Below are 19,745 nucleotides of genomic sequence, written 5' to 3' on the forward strand. Positions count from 1 at the left end.
TACAGAAGGGTTGCAACTCATCGTAAAAATATTTCTGTCATCTCCGCTATAATATAAATGTGCGCGGGTGGTGTTCTTTGCACATACAATATTTATGGGATAAAATTTAAAAGGATTAATTGTAATAAAACATTCTCTACTCTTTTCTCATAGTCGCTTCTATTTAAATTTTGCGTCCTCATGCATTGTCACCCTATTTTTAGCATTCGACTGCTGTACTTTTACCTCTTCAACAATGGCCAGAACGCTCATATGTTCATTCATTTCTACGTTTTTTTTCTGCTGTTCACTCGGAAAAACATAAATCTTGTAGGTTATAAAATTGCAGTTTACTGGATAGTAAAAAAATCAAAATTGATCAGTAAATTTGTGGAATGCTCGACCTTTTGACTTTAATTTAATACCATATTAATAGTAGTTTCCTATTACTTGTTTTTAGATTAATAAAACTGTTTAACACGTCATGGAGATGTCATTTTTTTTCTTTGGTAGGGGGAGGTGGGGCTACTTTGAGCTGTGGTGCTAGATTGTTATACGACTTTTTCGCGTACTTCCAAATAAAACTTGTCCTTACAATTATTTTATTTAAATTCACAATTATTTTGTCTATCCAAATTAGTTTCATGATAAAATCCAGTTTTCAATCTTATAACAATGCAGCCCCACAGCTCAAAGTAGCCCCACCTCCCCCTACAGTTTTTTTTTGTTTTTACTTAAACTGAAGTAAAATAAATGTATCCTGGAAAAAATTGGTTATCTGTAAATTTTACTGGTCCATACCGATTGAAACAGGTTCAAAGTTTTCACGAATCTAGACTTATTCAATTGGTTTAACCCTTTAAGGACGATTGGAACACCGGTGTCTCATAAAGAAAATAATTCTTCCTGACTACCTAAAGTTATTTTTTTTCTTATGTCTGTACATAATTGTAAAGTAGAAGGTTGAAGGAATCTAGAATATTTTTTGCAAGTCTCTAGCTATTTGCTATGTAGTAAATATTCAAATACTCAAATTCATAATTAATTTTATTTATTTTTCACACTCCTAATTTTTTTTAAGCTAAACCCTTTCGGCAATAAAAACTACAATACTCATACGTAATATTTTTCACTAAAGCGAAAAATATTATTCATTGGTATTGCCAGAAAAATTACTTAAATTTTTGGGCTATATTTGTCCCTATCGGTTATAGAAGCACAAAATACACCGAATCAGACACTGTTGGACTTTCCAAGGTTAGATGTAAGGCTTATCATTGACTATATATGTTTCTCAGTTTAATTTTTATTGTTAATTTTCAGTTCATAAAATGTGTTTCGTCGTTAAAGTGTTAATAGTAAGCCATCAAAGCTGCTTCTTCTTTCATCTTTAAAATCCCCATAATAGAAAATGAAAAATACATTTTCAAAATATACTAAAAAAAAACATAAAATAGTTTTAGAATGGAAGGAGAAGGACAAGAATATAATGGAATGTTAACATGAAAGCCAGTGGTCCCTTAGAGACAGCATCAAGCTTCAACAAAGTTTTTTTTTTATTAATTTAAAATTTCATTAGTAATCCTCAGCCAAAGTCCTACAGAAATTTCTTCTTTTGAACGCCATTTGTTCATATATAGATCCGGCCGTCATCAGATCTAGAGGCCAAACGATTTAAGATAGAGACTTGGGACTTTTAGATAACCCTCCATAAATCTAACCATGGACAGTCAACATGTCCTACATTTTTCCCCCTCCCTCCTCTTCTCCAATATCATCTTGTTTTGGATAAAATTCGAATTTAGGAATAAAAACCAATTTATCGGTTCATTGCTAATTCATTACTAGTCATAAGCCCACAACTGGGATCGATATTCAAAGAGCCTATATGAATTATACAAAATTAAAAAATAATGATAATTAATTCAACAATAAAAAAAACTAAATTGGTATTTAAAATTACAACTTCTCTTCAGTGTATTAGAATTTAGTATATTCTTTCACTTCTGTTTCCGAATGCTGCACATGGTCGCGATTGTAGGACGAGAAATGGTACAGGAAAACGACGAGTAGGATTTTAGCACACAATGGCAATGCAAAGAATTGTGGAGCATTGTACTCAATTGTACTACGTCTTGTTTATTCAGAGGGGTAAATATAGATAAATACTCCCTTTTTGCTGACAAATTGAAGAGTCTTATTCCAGCATATATGTTACACAATAACTGAATCAACTGTCAATTGACAAACATCTTAATATTTGCCTAATTTCACAAATTTGTTTTTACATTTATATTGGATTTATCTTCAACAGACTTGAGATGTTAAATTTTATACGTAATTTACATATTGACGTAAAAATTCTACATATACAATTTTATTAATGTTTCCGGATCAATAAAAGAATTCGAAGAAACAAAAGAAAGGAATCACGTATCTCACATATTGAAGGGTAAGTGACTAGGGTATTTTGCCACATGGTATAATTTTTATAATTATCCAGGGATCAGGAAAGATATTTAGAATACTGATTTAAATTTAAAATTAAATAGTAGGTGAGATTGTTAAGAATCTCACCTAATACTTAGGGTAATTGATCTTATCCTATTTTGACAAACCATTAAAATAGCTTTTTATTTAGTAAATATTTGGGGATATTCGGGTAGTGGTCTAAACCTCTGGTACAAAACGAGGTTTAAATTATTAATTTTAAAGTTTTAGGAGAAAAAGGTCACAAGCAAGGAAAATTAATTAGACAAAATCTGCAAATTTAGGGGAATGTAGGCACGGTTCGCACAGAGTGAACCTTCAAACAATGCGAATTTTCTCTTCGTTTGCAAAGAGCTGACTTACCATTTCTCATCTCGTTTCATGAGCTTAATAATTATCTATCTTATAGCTAAGAAGTGACGAACTAGCTCTTTGCAAAATAAGAAAAAAATTGCGTTGTTTGAAGGCTCACTCTGTGCGAACCATGCCAACATTCCCCTAATAACCTTAATTTTCAGAATCGAACTAATTGTTCCCTGCGGTCGGTCCAGTCCAGGACACCTTAAGAAATTTAGTTTAAATTTACTACTGTAAAGGCTATCTTTTGATAAGATTTGTAAATGTATCTCGTATATTTTGTTTCTTGAAGGAATAATAAAACAGAAAATTCGATCTTAATGCGGAACGGTAGGAGATATTGTCTTTCGGCTTTTGGTGACCCTCCCTCCCCTCCCTCCAATAACTAGACACTCCCTTCTTGAATCGCATTAGACCCAGAGATTTTTCTTTTTTCGATGTATATGTAGGTCGGTCGCGTATTTATCGTATAACATTAAGTAAGACATGCGCCAAATTTGATATTTTCGAAATTAAATTAAAATCAGTGTAAAAAGTTGTTATTTTTCGTCGGTTTTGGTGGTTTGGGTCGATATTGGATTTATTGAACCCTTTAAAACAATTTAAGGAGGAGTGGGACACCGACGATCTCCAAAAACAAATATCATTTTTATGACTATATTTAGAGGCCAAAATAACTTTCCTTAGTCAGAAAAAATGATTTGGTATGTAGCACACCAGTGTCCCAGTTGACCTTAAAGGGTTAACACCGTTAACACTAAACCTACTGACCGTTTTTAGTCATTTCTCCTAGCTTAGTCGGTCAAATGATAGACCGCAATTTGAGGATACTCATAAAATTTTATTCCAAAAAACGAAAAAATTAGAATTAAACAACTGAAAAATATTACGTGAATATTTAATTTAAAGAAATTCGTAGTTTGATGGCGACATACAGTGGTAGCCAAAATAATAGAATCAGCTCCGCAAAGACCACTATTTACCTTTAGCATTTTTGTTTACTCCAATTCGTTGAAATAATTTTGATATAAATGTTCAATTACCTTACGTAAAATAAATATTGTTTTGGCCGCTAGAGGACTTTATTTTTCACAGAATAAATCAATACACTCGACTCTTCGTTATCCGGCTGACTCGGGGACAAAATGACATTTAGGTTTTTTGAATGATTAACGGTTTTTCTATTTTGTGCTGTGTGAATTTATTTTCTGTCTGACAAAGAACAAGAGAATTTTCTTCAAGGTATGCTTATGTTTCATTTCTTATCACAATTATGTATAAAAACTTCGATACAATGATAATAATACTTTAATTCACTTTGGAGAAACTTCATGTTTAATAAAAACAATTTTGAATACATCAACCGCCAGTGTTTGGCAGCTGTCATCCGGATAACGAAGAGCTGAGTGTAGTGAAACTTGGTTTGAACAACAAAATAGGAACACTTTCATTTAAATTAAAGAATGTGGTCTATAAATCGATTAATTTTAAATAAAACCATATTTAGAAACCATAAATGACAATTTTCTAATTTTTTTTGGCCGAACTGAATTTCACTATTGGCGTATTCTGCGTGAAATAGAGAATAAATAACCCTTATTCTACAATTCTAATAATTTAAAGATTTCTACTTCATAATTACAGTAGACTCTCTCAAATTCGGGCATATGGGACCGAATTGTCAGCAGAATTAGACAGAAATTCGGGCGACAAACTTTTTGAAATGCAACGAATTTTAATTCATGTGCATATAGATATTGAGTTTACACACTCATTATAACGTAAATTGCATGAAAATCCCTCAATAATGCAAAATCACATCAAAACTAAGACAAACCATGCCAAATTTGAGCATATTTGATTCATTTTGATAATCATAATCAAACTTGAAAAATGACAACAAACTTTTTTCAAATGTAACCGCTGCCCGAATTAAAAATACGGTTGTAGCCCGATCTTAAAAGAGCCGAATTTGCGAGAGTCTACTGTAAATAAACATTTTTCAAGTTTGATTATGATTATCAAATGAATCAAATATGCTTAAATTTGACATGGTTTGTCTTAGTTTTGATATGATTTTGCATTATTGAGGGATTTTCATGCAATTTACTTTATATATGAGTGTGTAAACTCAATATGTGTATGGAGATGAATAAAAAATCGTTGCATTTCAAAAAGTTTGTCGCCCGAATTTCTCTCTAATTCGGCTGACATTTCGGTCCCATATGCCTGAATTTGAGAGAGAGTCTACTGTAGTTTGCCCAGTTTGCCAGATAACCAGAAACACGAGCCACTCTAATTGCTTATTCTTATAAGTTACCTCTTGCTCTAAGGACGAATGTAAAAATTTTAATAAAAATCCTTTTTCTTAACACTTGGAAGGACCCTAGTGGCAGCCGCTGCCAATTTAGTTTTCAATGTTATTTTTTATAGTGAAGAATATATCATTTCGCCTGGAGGCCTGATTGAATGCGTGCAGAATTTATCTGGCTATTTTTTCGTTATAAAATTTTTAATAAAAATTAAATATTAATGTAAATATATTGCAAAAACAAAAAACTGCACTCGGAAGGACCAAGTGGCAGTTGCTGCCATTTGCATTTTATATGGCAGTTTGACGTTCTGCAGATGTAATTTTCTTGATTGTTAGTGTATAAAAGCCCTAAAAGAACAAATTGAAAGTGTTTTTGCAAATTATTGAGAAGAATTATGGGAAATATTGAATTGGGAAATATGTATGAAATATGAATAATTATGGGAATTATTCAATTTTTCTCTTATTTACCAAAGCTCAAAATCCATTTTGTTAAGCGAAGTTAATAGAAAATAGTTAATAGTATTAACTATTGTTCATATGTAGAATTTTTGCTTTGAAAATAAGAGAAAAATTGAAATATTCAAAGGCTGTCGCATTCAAAGGCAGACCACTTTCCCTGACGCCATGATTCTGATAAAGATGAAAACATCGAAAGGTTAAAAATCTTTAGATACAGTACCCAAGGAGGTGAAATTTCTGATTCAGACACCAGAAAAGAACTGACTGAGGCTCCGAATGTTAAAATATATGTAAAAATATTAAAATATTATGTAAAATCCGATAAGTGGCAGCGGCTGCCACTTGGTCCTTCCGTGACACTTTTAGTTAGGGTTCTTCGAAGTGTTAAAATAGTGTTAAATTAGTATTTCCAAATTTTTGGATTTCTCCTAACAAATTTAATAAAATACTGATTTATTTAATTTATCTATAAATGCTTGGAAATATTGATATGTCTGTTTCTACAATTTATTTATTCATGATAATGTTTTCTTGGTCTTAATGTTAAAATTCTAATTTTTCATACGCACACTTAGAATTATTCTCCATCAGTGAATCAAGTACACCTCCTCAAGAATTGTTCCCACCTTGAATGGCCTTTCCCCGCTTGATGGCGCCACTGCAGGTTGAGGCTGTCAAACACGTCAACAATCCGGAGAAAATTTTGGAAATCATAAAAATTAGTGATTTTTAGCTGATTCTGTAGTGGAAACTTTCTAGGATGGTGACCCTCAAGGAGAGGCAGATATGTAAGTTTGAAAATCCTAGTGCTTCACTCTCAAATACCTCCAGAAATTAATTCATGTTTTATTCTTGGTGACTTCCGGACGTCTCCCTTCCAGGTGCTATCAAGCAAATGCTGAACCTGAATCAGCCACAGACTAAGACAGTGGCCGCTGAACCAGTGTGGAAGATCCTCATTTATGACAGAGTTGGCCAGGACATCATCTCGCCACTGATATCAATCCGGGAGCTGAGAGAGCTGGGAGTGACGTTGCATGTGTAAGTTTCTTGTCTTTCCGGGAAGATGTTTTTGTGGGCTAATAGTCTAATGTTTCTTCCAGGCAATTGCACTCTGCTAGGGACAGTATTCCAGATGTGCCAGCAATCTATTTCTGCGCTCCTACCGATGAGAATCTCGGGAGGATTTGCCAGGATTTCCAAAATGGGCTGTACGATGTGTACCATCTCAATTTCATCTCGCCCATCTCTCGGCAGAAACTCGAGGATCTGGCCTCAGCAGCTCTCCAGGCAAATTGCGTTGCCAACATTCACAGGGTCTACGATCAGTATGTGAACTTCATCACCCTGGAGGATGATATGTTCGTCCTGAAGCATCAGAACAGTGACAATCTTTCTTACTACGCTATCAATCGAGCCAACACACAGGACGTTGAGATGGAAGGGATAATGGACAGCATTGTGGACAGTTTGTTCTCGGTTTTTGTAACGCTGGGAAATGTTCCCATCATCAGGTGTCCCAAGAACACTGCCGCCGAAATGGTGGCCAGGAAGCTGGAAAAGAAGCTGAGGGAGAACCTCTGGGATGCTAGAAATAATCTCTTCCACTTGGACGCCTCGCAGGTAAGTTTCAAACTTTTATTCCATTTCCTCATAATTTTTTGATGTTTTTTTTTTTAGTTTTTTAAAGAAATATTTAGAAAATATTTTTAGAATATATTCCCAATCTTCTTACGCATTCAGATTTATAAGAATTCTTTAAAAAATTGTTCTATTCTGAAAATGTTTAGCAGTTGGCAATTTCAAAACTTATTGCTCGTTTTCTGCTATTGTACTCACGGCTATTGTAATTCTTCGAAATCTATCCTCTACTCAGTTTTTTAACCCTCTAACAGTGTTTTCTTTAATTTGCAAAGAAAAGTTTTAAAACAATCTTTTCGAGGATAATTATGATCCAATAAAGACGAAAAAACCATCCGTTCTCCATTATCCTTTTTAGTTTAGGCGCTAGGTGAGAAAATAACATTTTTTGAAACTTTTTGCTTCTAAAATTCACATTTTTACTTTTTCAAGTTTTTAAATAAAATATACAAAGTATAATGACATATCTTTCAGTAAAAATTAAATTTGAAATGAGTTTTTTTGCACAAATATTTTTTGTTGTTTTTTCTTTTACCTGTCACACAAAATTGGGAATAGCAACAAAACGAAGAGTCAAAATGAGTTCAAACTTTCAAGAAATGTTTATAAGACTATTATCGAGGACAGTATTGCACTTTTAAATAAATAAAAACTTTGTAATCGCAGTAAATGTGATTTTTGTGAAGACCGCCTTGAGACAGTCTTATCTGTTAGAGGGTTAAGAAATGCTACATAAAGCTAAAATACAAACTAATTTCCAATGAATCTATTTGGGAAGCATGTTTAGTATAAAGAATCTTACATATTTTTTGTGAATCTGATTTTTTTAACTCTAAAAAGGATTTAGAATTTTTGGGTTACAGCCGCAAATAGCACCAGTGCTAGAACAAGAATGGGAGTCTGGGGCAAAATTTGTCAAGTCGAAAATTTAAAAATTCGATTTTTTCCAAGAGAAGAGAGACCGAGACTTCAAATTTTTATCATACACAGTAAAAAAAAATTACAAAAAAATTACATCGTTGGTTTGTTTTTTTTACCACGATTGTTCTTGTAAAGTTCCTCAAATTATGTACTTGAGCAAACCGAGTAATCTGAAAATGTGTAATTTAATTTTCATGCAATCGTAAACTAATACGAAAATAGAGCTAATCTAATGCGAAAATAGAGAGAATACTGTAACGGAAGTGGGTTTTTATGTCTCACGGCATCAAATTTCACTTTCTTGTTTTATATTACGTCTTTTTAGCGAATAATTACACAACTGTGTACATTTTGCTACAGGTTTCGTGTAACATTACACAGTTTTTAGACAAAATGTGAAGAAATTACAATTAAAATTATGGTAAAGCAGCCAAACATTTTTTTACTGTGTAGATTGTTTTCATGAACTTCAATAAACCTCCAAGGTTTTAAGAAATTCGAGCAAGGAATATAGAAAATAAAAAAAATATTCAAATTTTGAGCTCTGTTCTTTTAAATATTTGCCCTTCAGGAGGTATCAATTTTCATCGAAGTACTTTCAAAATGTTTGCATTAGTGTGTTTGCTGGATAATTTGGATCTGCTGAACACGAATCTGTTTTCCATTTGAGAATTTTCCAAAGTGATTTTTCTCAAGAAGTAGTTTTAGTAATAATGAAGATTCGAGGTAAAACGTGAAATTTGTATGAAGGCATAGATGGGGCAAATATTGACAAAAAACGAAGAATTCGGCTATTTCACACTGCGAAAAGAAACATCCAGTCACTAGTTCTGATGAGACTGCAGATGATTTCTGAGGCAATAGACTTCCAACAGGAAGATAGTAAAGGATTTTTGGAGGAATTCTACCATAAATGTATTTTTAATGCTTAAATTTCTCGGGAGTTTCATAAATACAAAACACTCTGCGCCTCCTATCTTCTTCTGTGCTGCTATAGTGACATTTATCAGCAAGTTTTCGGCAAACTTTGTTCGGTTCAACTCGCCCAATGCGCCTTTCTGCCATTTCTAAGCCGGCAAAGAGAATTTTCTTACCAAAAACAGCTTTTGGAAAATAAACTTGAAAAGCATATTTCTCGTTTAGATAATAAAAAAAATTATCTGCTTAAACTTATAAAGGACTAAATTTCTTATTAAAATATCTCAATTGGATATTTCTTTCATTTACGAGAACTCTTAACAAAGCGAAAGCATATGACAAAAAATACACCATGCCTGACAAAATTTGCCCCAGTAGTTTTGAGAATTTTTATAAAATTATCTTTTGAAAAATGGCTCTGAAAGCGCATTTCCTTTTGAGTAAATAACTTCGGCAAAGTTGTAGGGCGGTAAATTTCCTATAAGAATATACTCAATAGAAATCATTCAGATTCTCTGATAGCTTCTGAAAAAATAAAATATCCGTTTTGACAAATTTTGCCCCAGTCTCCCTAAGTGCAATGTTTAGCAAATTGCCAGGATCGAAAAAAAAAACAAATTTTGTTTAAGCGAACTTCTTAGCAAAAGTTCAGGTGTAGATATTTAATATTGTTAGACGAAAAATCACGATAAGCGTAAAATCCCTCTGCTATGGCTTACCCAGAGGCGAGATATTGCCTATTGCTCGGCTAATCAATCCAGTTATTGACGAGAGCCAAGGCAGTGCGGTGGTATCTGTGGGTCGTTCCTCGGATGTCGCAGCACCTAAGCTTCAATTTCTCAAGTATAAGTTAACAATATTTAGGTTTCGTACCTCGGAAAATTGTTCGAAATAATTATTGCAAAAGAAAAAACAATAAAATTGTTGCAGGCTGCAGAATACCGAAAAGAAAATCAAAGCTAAAATTCAGCTGTCCTCTTGTTTTTTGAAATCCAAATTTGTGTTGGCACTTTGCATCAATTTTAATCAAATGAACGGAAAATCTACAGGAAAATCGCTAAATCGGAATCTATTGAAAGTGAGAAATCTCATTGAAAATGAGAAAATCTTTACATGAAAATGGATTTCCTAGCCCAAAAATTCCAAATATTCTTGTAAAAATTTTGAAAAATGCAAAAAAATCTGAAAATTGTTTTTTTAACTCGCTCTTTTTCAAATTTCCTTCAATACTTTCACAGCACGTTAAAGTTTGGGCTTGTGATTAATGTCCTTATTAATTTTGTTCCATGGTTAACCCTTCCATGATTTTCACATAATAATCCTTAAAAAGCTTTTATTGTAGCTGCACTTTTAAAAGAGTTTTAAACTTAGTTTCTTTCTTATCAACTTTATAATTGCAATTTGTTTTATAAAAACTTCAAAGGCCGGTGCGTTCAGCTTCCAGAGGCCTCTTCTGATTATTCTGGATAGAAATGTAGACATGGCGACGCCTTTGCATCACACATGGACATACCAAGCTCTAGCTCATGATGTTCTTGAGCTGGCACTCAATCGAGTTGTTGTGGAGGACGATGAGAAGCCAGTTGGCGGTGCTAGGCCCAAAGGGCGCTCCTGTGATCTCGATAGTCGAGATAGGTTTTGGGTTTCGCACAAGGGATCACCGTTTCCAACGGTTGCAGAAGCGATTCAAGAGGAATTGGAACAGTATCGTAATTCTGAGGATGAAATCAAGAAGCTAAAATCAACAATGGGAATTGATGCTGAAAGTGAAGTTGCCTTCTCGATGGTCAATGACAACACAGCTCGTCTGACGAGTGCTGTGAATTCCTTGCCGCAACTCATGGAGTTGAAGCGTCTGATTGATATGCACACAAAAATCGCCACGGCCATTTTGAATTGTATCAAGGCTCGTAGGCTAGATTCCTTCTTTGAGCTAGAGGAGAAGATTATGTCTAAGGCAGCTCTCGATCGTAGTCTCACTGAAATTCTTTCAGAGGCGGAGTTTGGAACGCCAGAAGACAAGATGCGCCTATTTATTATCCATTACATATGCAATGGAATTTCTGATGCTGAATACCAACGTCTAGAGACGATTCTACAGGAAGCCGGATGTGATCTGTCAGCCATGCCCTATATTCAGCGTTGGAAGAGCATCATGCAGCGATCATCGATGCCAGTGAATAGTCACTATGAAGGGGGTGGCACTAAAACAGTCTCCATGTTCTCAAAGTTAGTTTCTCAGGGCTCTTCGTTTGTGATGGAGGGAGTAAAGAATCTGGTGGTGAAACGACACAATCTCCCAGTGACTAAAATCACAGAGCAATTGATGGAGTGTCGGAGTGGAGGGGAGATTGATGATTATGTTTATTTAGATCCGAAACTGCTGAAGGGAGGCGAAACAGCTCCGAAGAATAGAGCTCCATTCCAGGATGCCATTGTCTTCATTGTGGGCGGTGGAAATTACATTGAGTACCAGAATCTTGTGGATTTCATCAAGGTAAGTGCTTTTTTGTATAGAATAATTGTGTTAAGAATTTTTCCAATCGAAAAATTCAGTAATGAGAACCCTTTAGGATCTGTCAGTTAAATAATTTGATTCTAAATTTAATTGCCTTAATCCAATCCATTCAGTCAGTGCGCTACAAATACTTGTTCAAAATTTTTTAATTAGTTTTGTACAGATAATTAGATTTTTTTTAAGTTATAAAAGTCCCTGAAAGGAATAAAATAATAAAAATTCTTCTCCGGTAGCAATTTGGATAACAATTGTGCAAAAATAAATCATCCAAAATCCCTCAAGTTGCATGGGATGTGTAAAGCTAAAGAAGTGAGTTAAGGGGGAAAGCCTGAATTAGAAAACCATCATTTGGCAATTTATAGGGATTCTTTTAGGGAGAAGGAAAAGACCAATCTTATGAAATTTTCGACATATGTTTATACACATTGAGCTTATTATAAGTTTTTTCGAAAAAAAAATCACAATGGCGGACTAATGAGAAGTTGATTAAAGTACCTTGTCGCAGCACTTAATCGGCAGTATATTTTACAGTCTGAAAAAAAACTGAGATAGTCAATTTTCATAAGTGTACATCACAGTTAAGCCAACCAAAAAAGAACGCAGAAGATTATAAAATAGGAACATTTTTAAGGGTTTTTCAAAAAAAGGTCATTATTTTGAGACAAAATATATTTTATTAAATTTCAATTCAATTTTCATTTTCGATTTTTTTTTGTGTAGGGTAAGACGGATTAATTTAAAATCATGGAACTTTCAGATTATCTAACATTTTTAGATATCAAAAGGAAAAAAATAACGAAAAAGTACAGTACTTTTTCGTGACTTTCTTTTTCTCTTTAACCATCTGAAACAGTGAGAAAATCTAAAAAAAAAAAAACAAAATAGACATGATTCTAAATTACACCATATTTTTATTATTCAAAATACACCCTACATACTTTTGCAACTTTTTATTGCTTTGAATGAAAAGGTAGGCGCCAAATACCTTTTCAAACGTATCTTTTCAAATCCTTTCGCTTTGTATGTTGTGGCTTAAACATACAGTAAAATACATTCGGGCATTTGGGACTGAAATGTCACCCGAAGTAGAGAGAAATTCGGGCGACAAACTTTTTGAAATGCAACGATTTTTTTTCATCTGCATACACATATTGAGTTTACACACTCATAATATCCTAAATTGCATGAAAATCCTTTAATAATGCAAAATTGCATCAAAACTATGACAAACCATGCCAAATTTGAGCATATTTGATAATCATAATCATGCTTGAAATCATACAAACTTTTTTCAAATGTAACTGCTGTCCAAATTAAAAAGTAGCCCGATCTTAAAAGTGCCGAATTAGCGAGAGTCTACTGTAGACTTTAACACTTTGTAAAAGATATTAAAACACATTTTTTCAAATACCATTTAGATTCAACTAGAAGAGAATTTTATTCTGAAAAGAATAAGCCTTTATTCATTTAAATCATCGAAATGTTTTTTTTTTCGTAATTTTTCCCGCTAATTTGAATGAATTAAAAAATGAAAAGTGGAGAAAATACGCATCAGAGTTTTAGATGTTCACCTGAATGCATGCAAATCTGCTCGGCACTTTTTTGCTTTCGTCTCTGTATCTTCAGAAAAAAAAAATCGAATTGACTATTGGAATTTTTATGGTATATTCCGAGATTATTGATTTAAACAATAAATAAAAGAAATGTCAAAGCATCTCAACATTGCGGAGTAACCGAACTCACTAGAAAGAGCTATCCATGTATTATCTTTTCACATGCTTTTTGGTACATATTGCTTTACTACCGATTAAATGGATTCATAAATTAAGAAAAAAACACTCCGAAATAAGAAATTGATCTAAAAATGTGGAGCTCAGAAGCAAAATGACACATATCCTATTGTTAAAGCATAGAATATGTGTCATTTTTCCTCTGAGCTCCACAAATGTAGGTCTAAAAATATTTTAGCATGAGTAACAATCTCTCAAACAAATAAAAGAGTGAATATTAGACAGATACATCAATACGGGTACTATACCGACTATTTACTGGTAAAGTCTAATACAGTCAATACAGTCGAGTTGGAAATTTCATGATCTTTCAAAATAATCCAATTTTTTTCTAATAGGCCGTCCAAACTGGTTAAATTTTGACCTTCGAAAATTTGATATCGAAATGTTTTTCAAACATATGTGTCCAAGAACGAACTATTCGCCTTGACGCTACCTCGAAAACAAATCAAAAAATGTAAGAAATCGTAGGAGCTGTTTTCGAATTAAACCAAAAAACATGGTCTTGGGGATAATGTTGACTTATGGAGAGAGTCGGCGAAGAGTGGAAGTCAATATCTCTTACCGTTTGGCATCTAGCCATGTGACAAATCGAAAAAAAAAAGATATAATTGCTCCCTCTTTGAGTTCGAGCAGTAAAATATAGACACTTTTGACCTTGCAATTCAGGGTTCCCCCTTAATAGTAGCAGAAGTTTATGCAAGTTTTTTTTCATACAGTTTTATTCCACTTGATCAAAAATCAATTAACTAAATTTAATTTTTCTCTCTAATATGGTGTCTATACACTACGAGCAATTTTCGTCAAAAATTGCCTTTTTTAAAATTCTGACGTTACTGCCTACAAGGATAGGGGAAATTTTCTTTAAAAAAAACATTTTTTTAATTAATTTCTCAAAGTGTATAGAGGCCATAATGAAGAATTTATATTGTTTCTTTTTTGTGATAATTTTCTTAGGGCAGAATCACATTGACAATAAAATGCTTGCCGTAGCCTCACCGTATTTCGTTAATTTACGCATTTTTATTGCAATTATCACGCACATTTTCAATTACCGTATTACCGTATCTCATACTCTGTGGCCCTAGGTGAAAATAATATAAGAAAATTGAAGAACAAAACGAAAATTCGATAAACGGTGAGCAGAAGAAACTGTAAGAAAAATTAATCATGCATTTTTTTTGCTCACCGTTTATCGCATTTTCATTTTATTTCTTTAATTTTCTTATATTATTTTCACCTAGTGCCACAGAGTATGAGATAAGGTAATAAAGTAATCGAGAATTTGCGTAAGAATTGCAATGAAAATGCATAAATTAACGAAATACGGTGAGCATTTTATAGTAGACTCTCTCTCAATCGGGAATATGGGGCAAAATGTCATCCGGTTTAGCGATAGAATTGGGCGTCAAAGTCTTTGTAAATTCCACAAAAAGCGCTCAATTATAAAGAATCACGATAAAATAGGAAGAACTACAGCGAATTTGAGCAAATTAGCTTCATAATTAAACGTGAAAATTGTCAACAAAATTTGTCGCCCAATTGAGAAAGAGACGATTGAGCGAGAGTCTACTGTACTGTCAATGTGATTCTGCCCTTAATGCTATTTTTTTTTAATAAAACCGATACTTTTCGGAAGGACGCGATGAGTTTTAAATTTGCAAATAATTTCCCAAAGCTCCACTAAATAGAAATCACTATGTTCCACAAAAGGATTCCATAAAATCACAAGCTAGTTTCCCCTAACCTGTGCCTTTTTTCTCTATTGCAGCAAAAGCAAACGTCCAACTCGACAAGGAGAATAATTTACGGAGCTTCAACGTTGAATAACGCTAAACAATTCCTCAAGCAGCTTTCCTTGCTCGGTCAGGAGATCAAGAACACCAATTAAAAGTTGTTTTATCACATTGCAGGCATAGCATTATTAAATTTTTATTAATTATGAAATAAAGCGACGGTTATATTTAAATTTAAAAACTTTTTGGTTTTGGTGGCGCCTCTCGTGGTGAGTACCTTGAAGTTCATTTTGTCAACAAACGAAACGCTTCAGAAGGATTTGTTTTTATGCTTTTTGTTGGAAAAATTGAGTTGTAATTTTGTTTAAAGGAGTAAAAAAGGTTTTTTTTTAAGTGAAATTTAGTGGGATTAAGTGAAAAATGTCTGAAAATCGGGGTGAAAGCAGTGATTCAGGTAAATATTGAGGAGCATAACCTCACTTTTGAGGAGTTCCGGGGATTTATTTTGGGGATTTCTTACAGTTGTTCCGGATATGGCAGAGCCAGCGACGAAGAAGCGCAAAGTGGAGGTTCCTGAGGAAGATGAGGATGAAGACACACCGTCGGTGTTCAATCCACGAAAGAAACTCTGCCCGTACCTGGATACAATAAATCGTCAGCTTCTGGATTTTGACTTTGAGAAGCTCTGCTCGGTATCCCTGACCAGGATCAATGTGTATGCTTGTTTGGTTTGTGGGAAGTACTTTCAGGGGCGTGGAACAAATACCCATGCCTATACACATTCAGTGGCTGAGGCACATCATGTCTTCCTGAATCTGCATACGCTGAGATTCTACTGCCTTCCGGACAACTACGAAATCATCGACACGTCGCTGGACGATATCAAGTACGTATTGAATCCCACATTTACCATTAGTGACATTCGGGGGCTCGATAAGGGGAATATGAAGTATTCCCGGACAGTCGACGGGACGACATTGTACCTTCCGGGAGTTGTTGGGTTGAACAATATCAAGAGGAATGACTACTGCAACGTCGTTCTGCAAGCCCTAGCCCATGTTGCACCACTTAGGGATTATTTTCTTAGTGAGAAAAATTACGCGAAGATCAAAAGACCTCCGGGAGATTCGATTTTCACTCTTGTACAGAGATTTGGGGAATTGATGAGGAAGATGTGGAATCCGCGAAATTTCAAAGCTCACGTTTCGCCCCATGAGATGCTCCAAGCCGTTGTACTGTGGAGCAATAAGCAATTTCAAATTACCGAACAAGGTGATCCCATTGATTTCCTTTCGTGGTTCCTTCATACTCTCCACAAAGCCATGAAGGGCACAAAGAAGCCCGATTCTTCCATCATCTACAAGTCCTTTCTGGGCGAGATGAAGATCTACACGCGCAAAATCCCTCCTACTGAACTCGATGACACCCAAAAGGCTCTCCTCATGGCCACAGATGAGTACCAGGAAAAGGTGGAGGACTCAAATTTTCTCTACTTGACCTGCGATCTGCCCCCGCCTCCCCTATTCATCGATGAGTTCCGTGAGAATATCATCCCTCAAGTCAATCTCTATCAGCTTCTGTCCAAGTTCAATGGGGTCTCAGAGAAGGAATACAAAACCTACAAGGACAATTTCATGAAGCGTTTCGAGATCACCAAGCTCCCACCTTTCATCATTCTCTACATCAAGCGCTTCACCAAGAATACGTTCTTCCTGGAGAAGAATCCAACCATTGTGAATTTTCCCATCAAGAATGTTGACTTCGGGGACATCCTGACGGCCAAGTACAGGGGCATCATCAAGAGAACCAAGTACAGTCTCATTGCAAATATCGTGCACGATGGAGAGCCGGGCAAAGGCACCTACAGATCGCACATTTTTCACAAGGGCAGCAATACCTGGTACGAGATGCAGGATCTCCACGTGATTGACACTCTGCCGCAGATGATCACGCTCACAGAAAGCTACATTCAGATCTATGAGCTTCAGGATGATTAGACAGTGAACCAGAAAGTGCTTAATTAATAAAAATCTAATGTGTAATTTGTGTTTCTATTTTTACCCTATTTGAGCTAATTTGAAGTCCAAAGTACTACAAAAGGAAGCTGTACAGGGAGTCCCGAGATTGTGCATAGGGGAGAGTAGGGCATCTTTGAATTGGGACAACTTTGAAATTGTGCTTTTCTCCTATTTTAAAATGGAATTGAATCTCATAATACAGAAAGTTCCGTCTTAAATGAAAACGGATTGAAAGAATTTGATATCATGTGCCTACTATTGGGAGCTCATTATAAAAAAGTTTTTGAAATACCCCTAAATGTATGCAAATATTTTACATGTGATAAACTTGAAATACACTCAGTCCCGGCATTAAGTCGTTCGGGATTATGCACCTGATGGAATTATGCACATACAATTATGCAAGTTTGCCTACCCTTGGGAGTCAATTTATAAACTCATTTTTGAAATACGCCTGAATGTATACTATGTTGCGACGCGGGACATTTGAAAACATTTTGTTACTTTTTCAGAATAAAACTTTAATTTCTTTTATTAAGGTAATTTTTTTTAATATTCTAACCGTTTATTGAAGAACTCTTTCAAAAAATACAGTTTGTTAATGCATTTTTATTAAACAATTAAATCTTTTTGTTTGAACTACTTTTACTCCGCGCGAAATTCGTTCTACGGAGATTCATTCAAAAGAAAGCCTCTGCGGTTATGCAAATTTTCTCGATGCATAATGCCATTTCGTGCGTTTTTTTCGGTCCCGAAAATGTGCATAATCCCGGGACTGAGTGTACATTTCTTATGAACGGTTACCGCTAAAAATAGCCCGAAAAATTCGTGCCGAAAATATTTTGCACACATCACGGCGTTTCCGTAACCTATTCCAAAGACCTCTCCTGTGGTTATGCGATTTTTCAGTGTCACTGGAGTGAATTCGCGGGCTTTTTTCGGTACTGAAAGCGGAATTCCCTGTATTACTCGAGTAACGATCTTTTCTAAAGCTAATGCCGATTTGTCAATCCTTGTGATTTTGTTGATCTCTCATTATTAAAAATAAAAGTGGCAGCTGTCGATCTTTGCTAGGATTATTAGCAACGATCTGTCAATTTCAAATTGCAGCGATCTGCCAATCTCTGGAAATATTTTGGTAAGATCTGTTAATATCCTCATGAACCACGATCTATAAATTTCTGCAAAGATTGGTGAAATCTGTAGAACTTTGCAAAAATCACCCAGATTAATCTCCAGGAATATTGGTAATATTTGTCAATTTTCTGATAATTGCACTATTTGGCGATTTTTGCAAGGATGAGCTCGGCTAGATCATTCTATACCTGGAAATTGGCTACAATAAATTGAACTTCGCAAACATCATTTCGACTTGTCAATATTTCCAAAGATCTGCATAATCTATTGATCTTTACAATGGTTTTATAAACCATTAGATTTTTAAAAGTATCGTGCCGATCTGCTAAACTAAAAAATTGTTCTGATCTATCAGGTTTTGCAGAGATTGCCATTATTATCTCACTAATTGCCATGATTTGATCTGTCAATCTGAAAATTGATCAGATTTGTCGATCTGAAGGACGTTCCGTTCTGGTCGACCTTTACAAACATCGGCACATTCCGCTTTGTTTTGCTATGGGGATTTTTGCAAAGATAAACAAATTGCAACGATTTTTCTGGATCTCACCAAAATATTTACAAAAACTGACAAATCAACATATCGGATTTTTACAAAGATTAGCATATTGGCTATATCTATATAAAGTTTACACCAGTTTGTCAATTTTCGAAAACATTTTACTGATAAAAAAAATCGTTTAGTAGATTGATTGATAGGTTGTAAAAACTAAAATATTTGTCACTTACTTTGAGGGAAATCTAAGCCATACATGAACACACCAAGTAAGTATATCATTAAAAATGACAGAGATATTTCACTTTTCGAGGAGAATGGAATTTCTGCATCCGAAAGGAAAACCACTGATAAGCCCAGATAAGCTTAGACCATCTTCAGACTAGAGGTTTAGCCCAGTTCCCGAGGGTCTGAAAATCTTAAACAGCAACCGATTTTATTATTTTTTTTCCATTTTTTCAAAATCTAATTTTTAATTTGACTAATAATCCAATTCTAAGTTAAATTTTTCCAAAAAGTCTTGACTGATAAGATATTAGAGAAGTTAAGCCATATGGCTAAGTCTCAGGTCTGAAGCCCGTATTATGGTAGCTGAGGTTCTTTACAGGTGAACTCGGAATGCGTGCAACTCGGGGTGCTTGCAACTCGGAATACGTGAAAATTCGATGGTGAGTTGAATTTTAGGGGTAAAGAATCGCGTCGAGCAAACGGTTCTCGGCGGTCGAAATGAATTAAATTGACTCGACGCGATTCTTACCCCCAAAGAAGCATACAAATGGGACCCACTATATCTGAGTGAGAGATCCTGCGGAAGATTATTTATGGAAACAGAGAAAAGGATAGGCCCCAAAATGTTACCTTGGGGGACCCTGTAAGTAAGATCAAGGGCTGACGAGATTTATTGACCAGACCTTAGGGCCTTGACAGACTTGAGGATTAGCCGAGAGACGGCTTAGCGTAATTATATT

At 34.7% G+C, this 19,745-nt stretch overlaps 2 protein-coding genes across 2 annotated transcripts; both read left to right on the plus strand.

Annotated features, from left to right (window-relative positions):
• The first annotated feature begins 6,241 nt into the window (after window positions 1-6,241).
• On the plus strand, window positions 6,242-15,367 carry LOC129807181 (protein sly1 homolog). The gene is made up of 5 exons (XM_055856270.1): window positions 6,242-6,390; window positions 6,484-6,643; window positions 6,706-7,225; window positions 10,506-11,579; window positions 15,162-15,367. The coding sequence occupies exons 1-5, from the start codon at window positions 6,363-6,365 to the stop codon at window positions 15,279-15,281; spliced, it is 1,902 nt and encodes a 633-aa protein (XP_055712245.1). The 5' UTR covers window positions 6,242-6,362; the 3' UTR covers window positions 15,282-15,367.
• A 25-nt stretch (window positions 15,368-15,392) lies between these two features.
• On the plus strand, window positions 15,393-17,168 carry LOC129807182 (U4/U6.U5 tri-snRNP-associated protein 2). Its single transcript, XM_055856271.1, has 2 exons — window positions 15,393-15,580; window positions 15,649-17,168. Exons 1-2 carry the CDS (start codon window positions 15,547-15,549, stop codon window positions 17,121-17,123), a joined length of 1,509 nt encoding a protein of 502 aa, XP_055712246.1. The 5' UTR covers window positions 15,393-15,546; the 3' UTR covers window positions 17,124-17,168.
• Window positions 17,169-19,745: the final 2,577 nt, after the last annotated feature.

This window comes from Phlebotomus papatasi, chromosome 3 (assembly GCF_024763615.1).
Source record: "Phlebotomus papatasi isolate M1 chromosome 3, Ppap_2.1, whole genome shotgun sequence".
NCBI classification, from domain to species: domain Eukaryota; kingdom Metazoa; phylum Arthropoda; class Insecta; order Diptera; family Psychodidae; genus Phlebotomus; species Phlebotomus papatasi.

What these genes read in the sequence shown, in the direction of transcription:
- LOC129807181 (XM_055856270.1), top strand. Translation starts at nt 6,363, where the DNA reads ATGGTGACCCTCAAGGAGAGGCAGATAT. An exon ending in CTGGGAGTGACGTTGCATGT is followed by an intron (nt 6,644 to 6,705) that starts GTAAGTTTCTTG and finishes TGTTTCTTCCAG; the next exon opens with GCAATTGCACTCTGCTAGGG. An exon ending in ATCTTGTGGATTTCATCAAG is followed by an intron (nt 11,580 to 15,161) that starts GTAAGTGCTTTT and finishes TCTCTATTGCAG; the next exon opens with CAAAAGCAAACGTCCAACTC.
- LOC129807182 (XM_055856271.1), top strand. Translation starts at nt 15,547, where the DNA reads ATGTCTGAAAATCGGGGTGAAAGCAGTGATTCAG. An exon ending in GGGTGAAAGCAGTGATTCAG is followed by an intron (nt 15,581 to 15,648) that starts GTAAATATTGAG and finishes GATTTCTTACAG; the next exon opens with TTGTTCCGGATATGGCAGAG.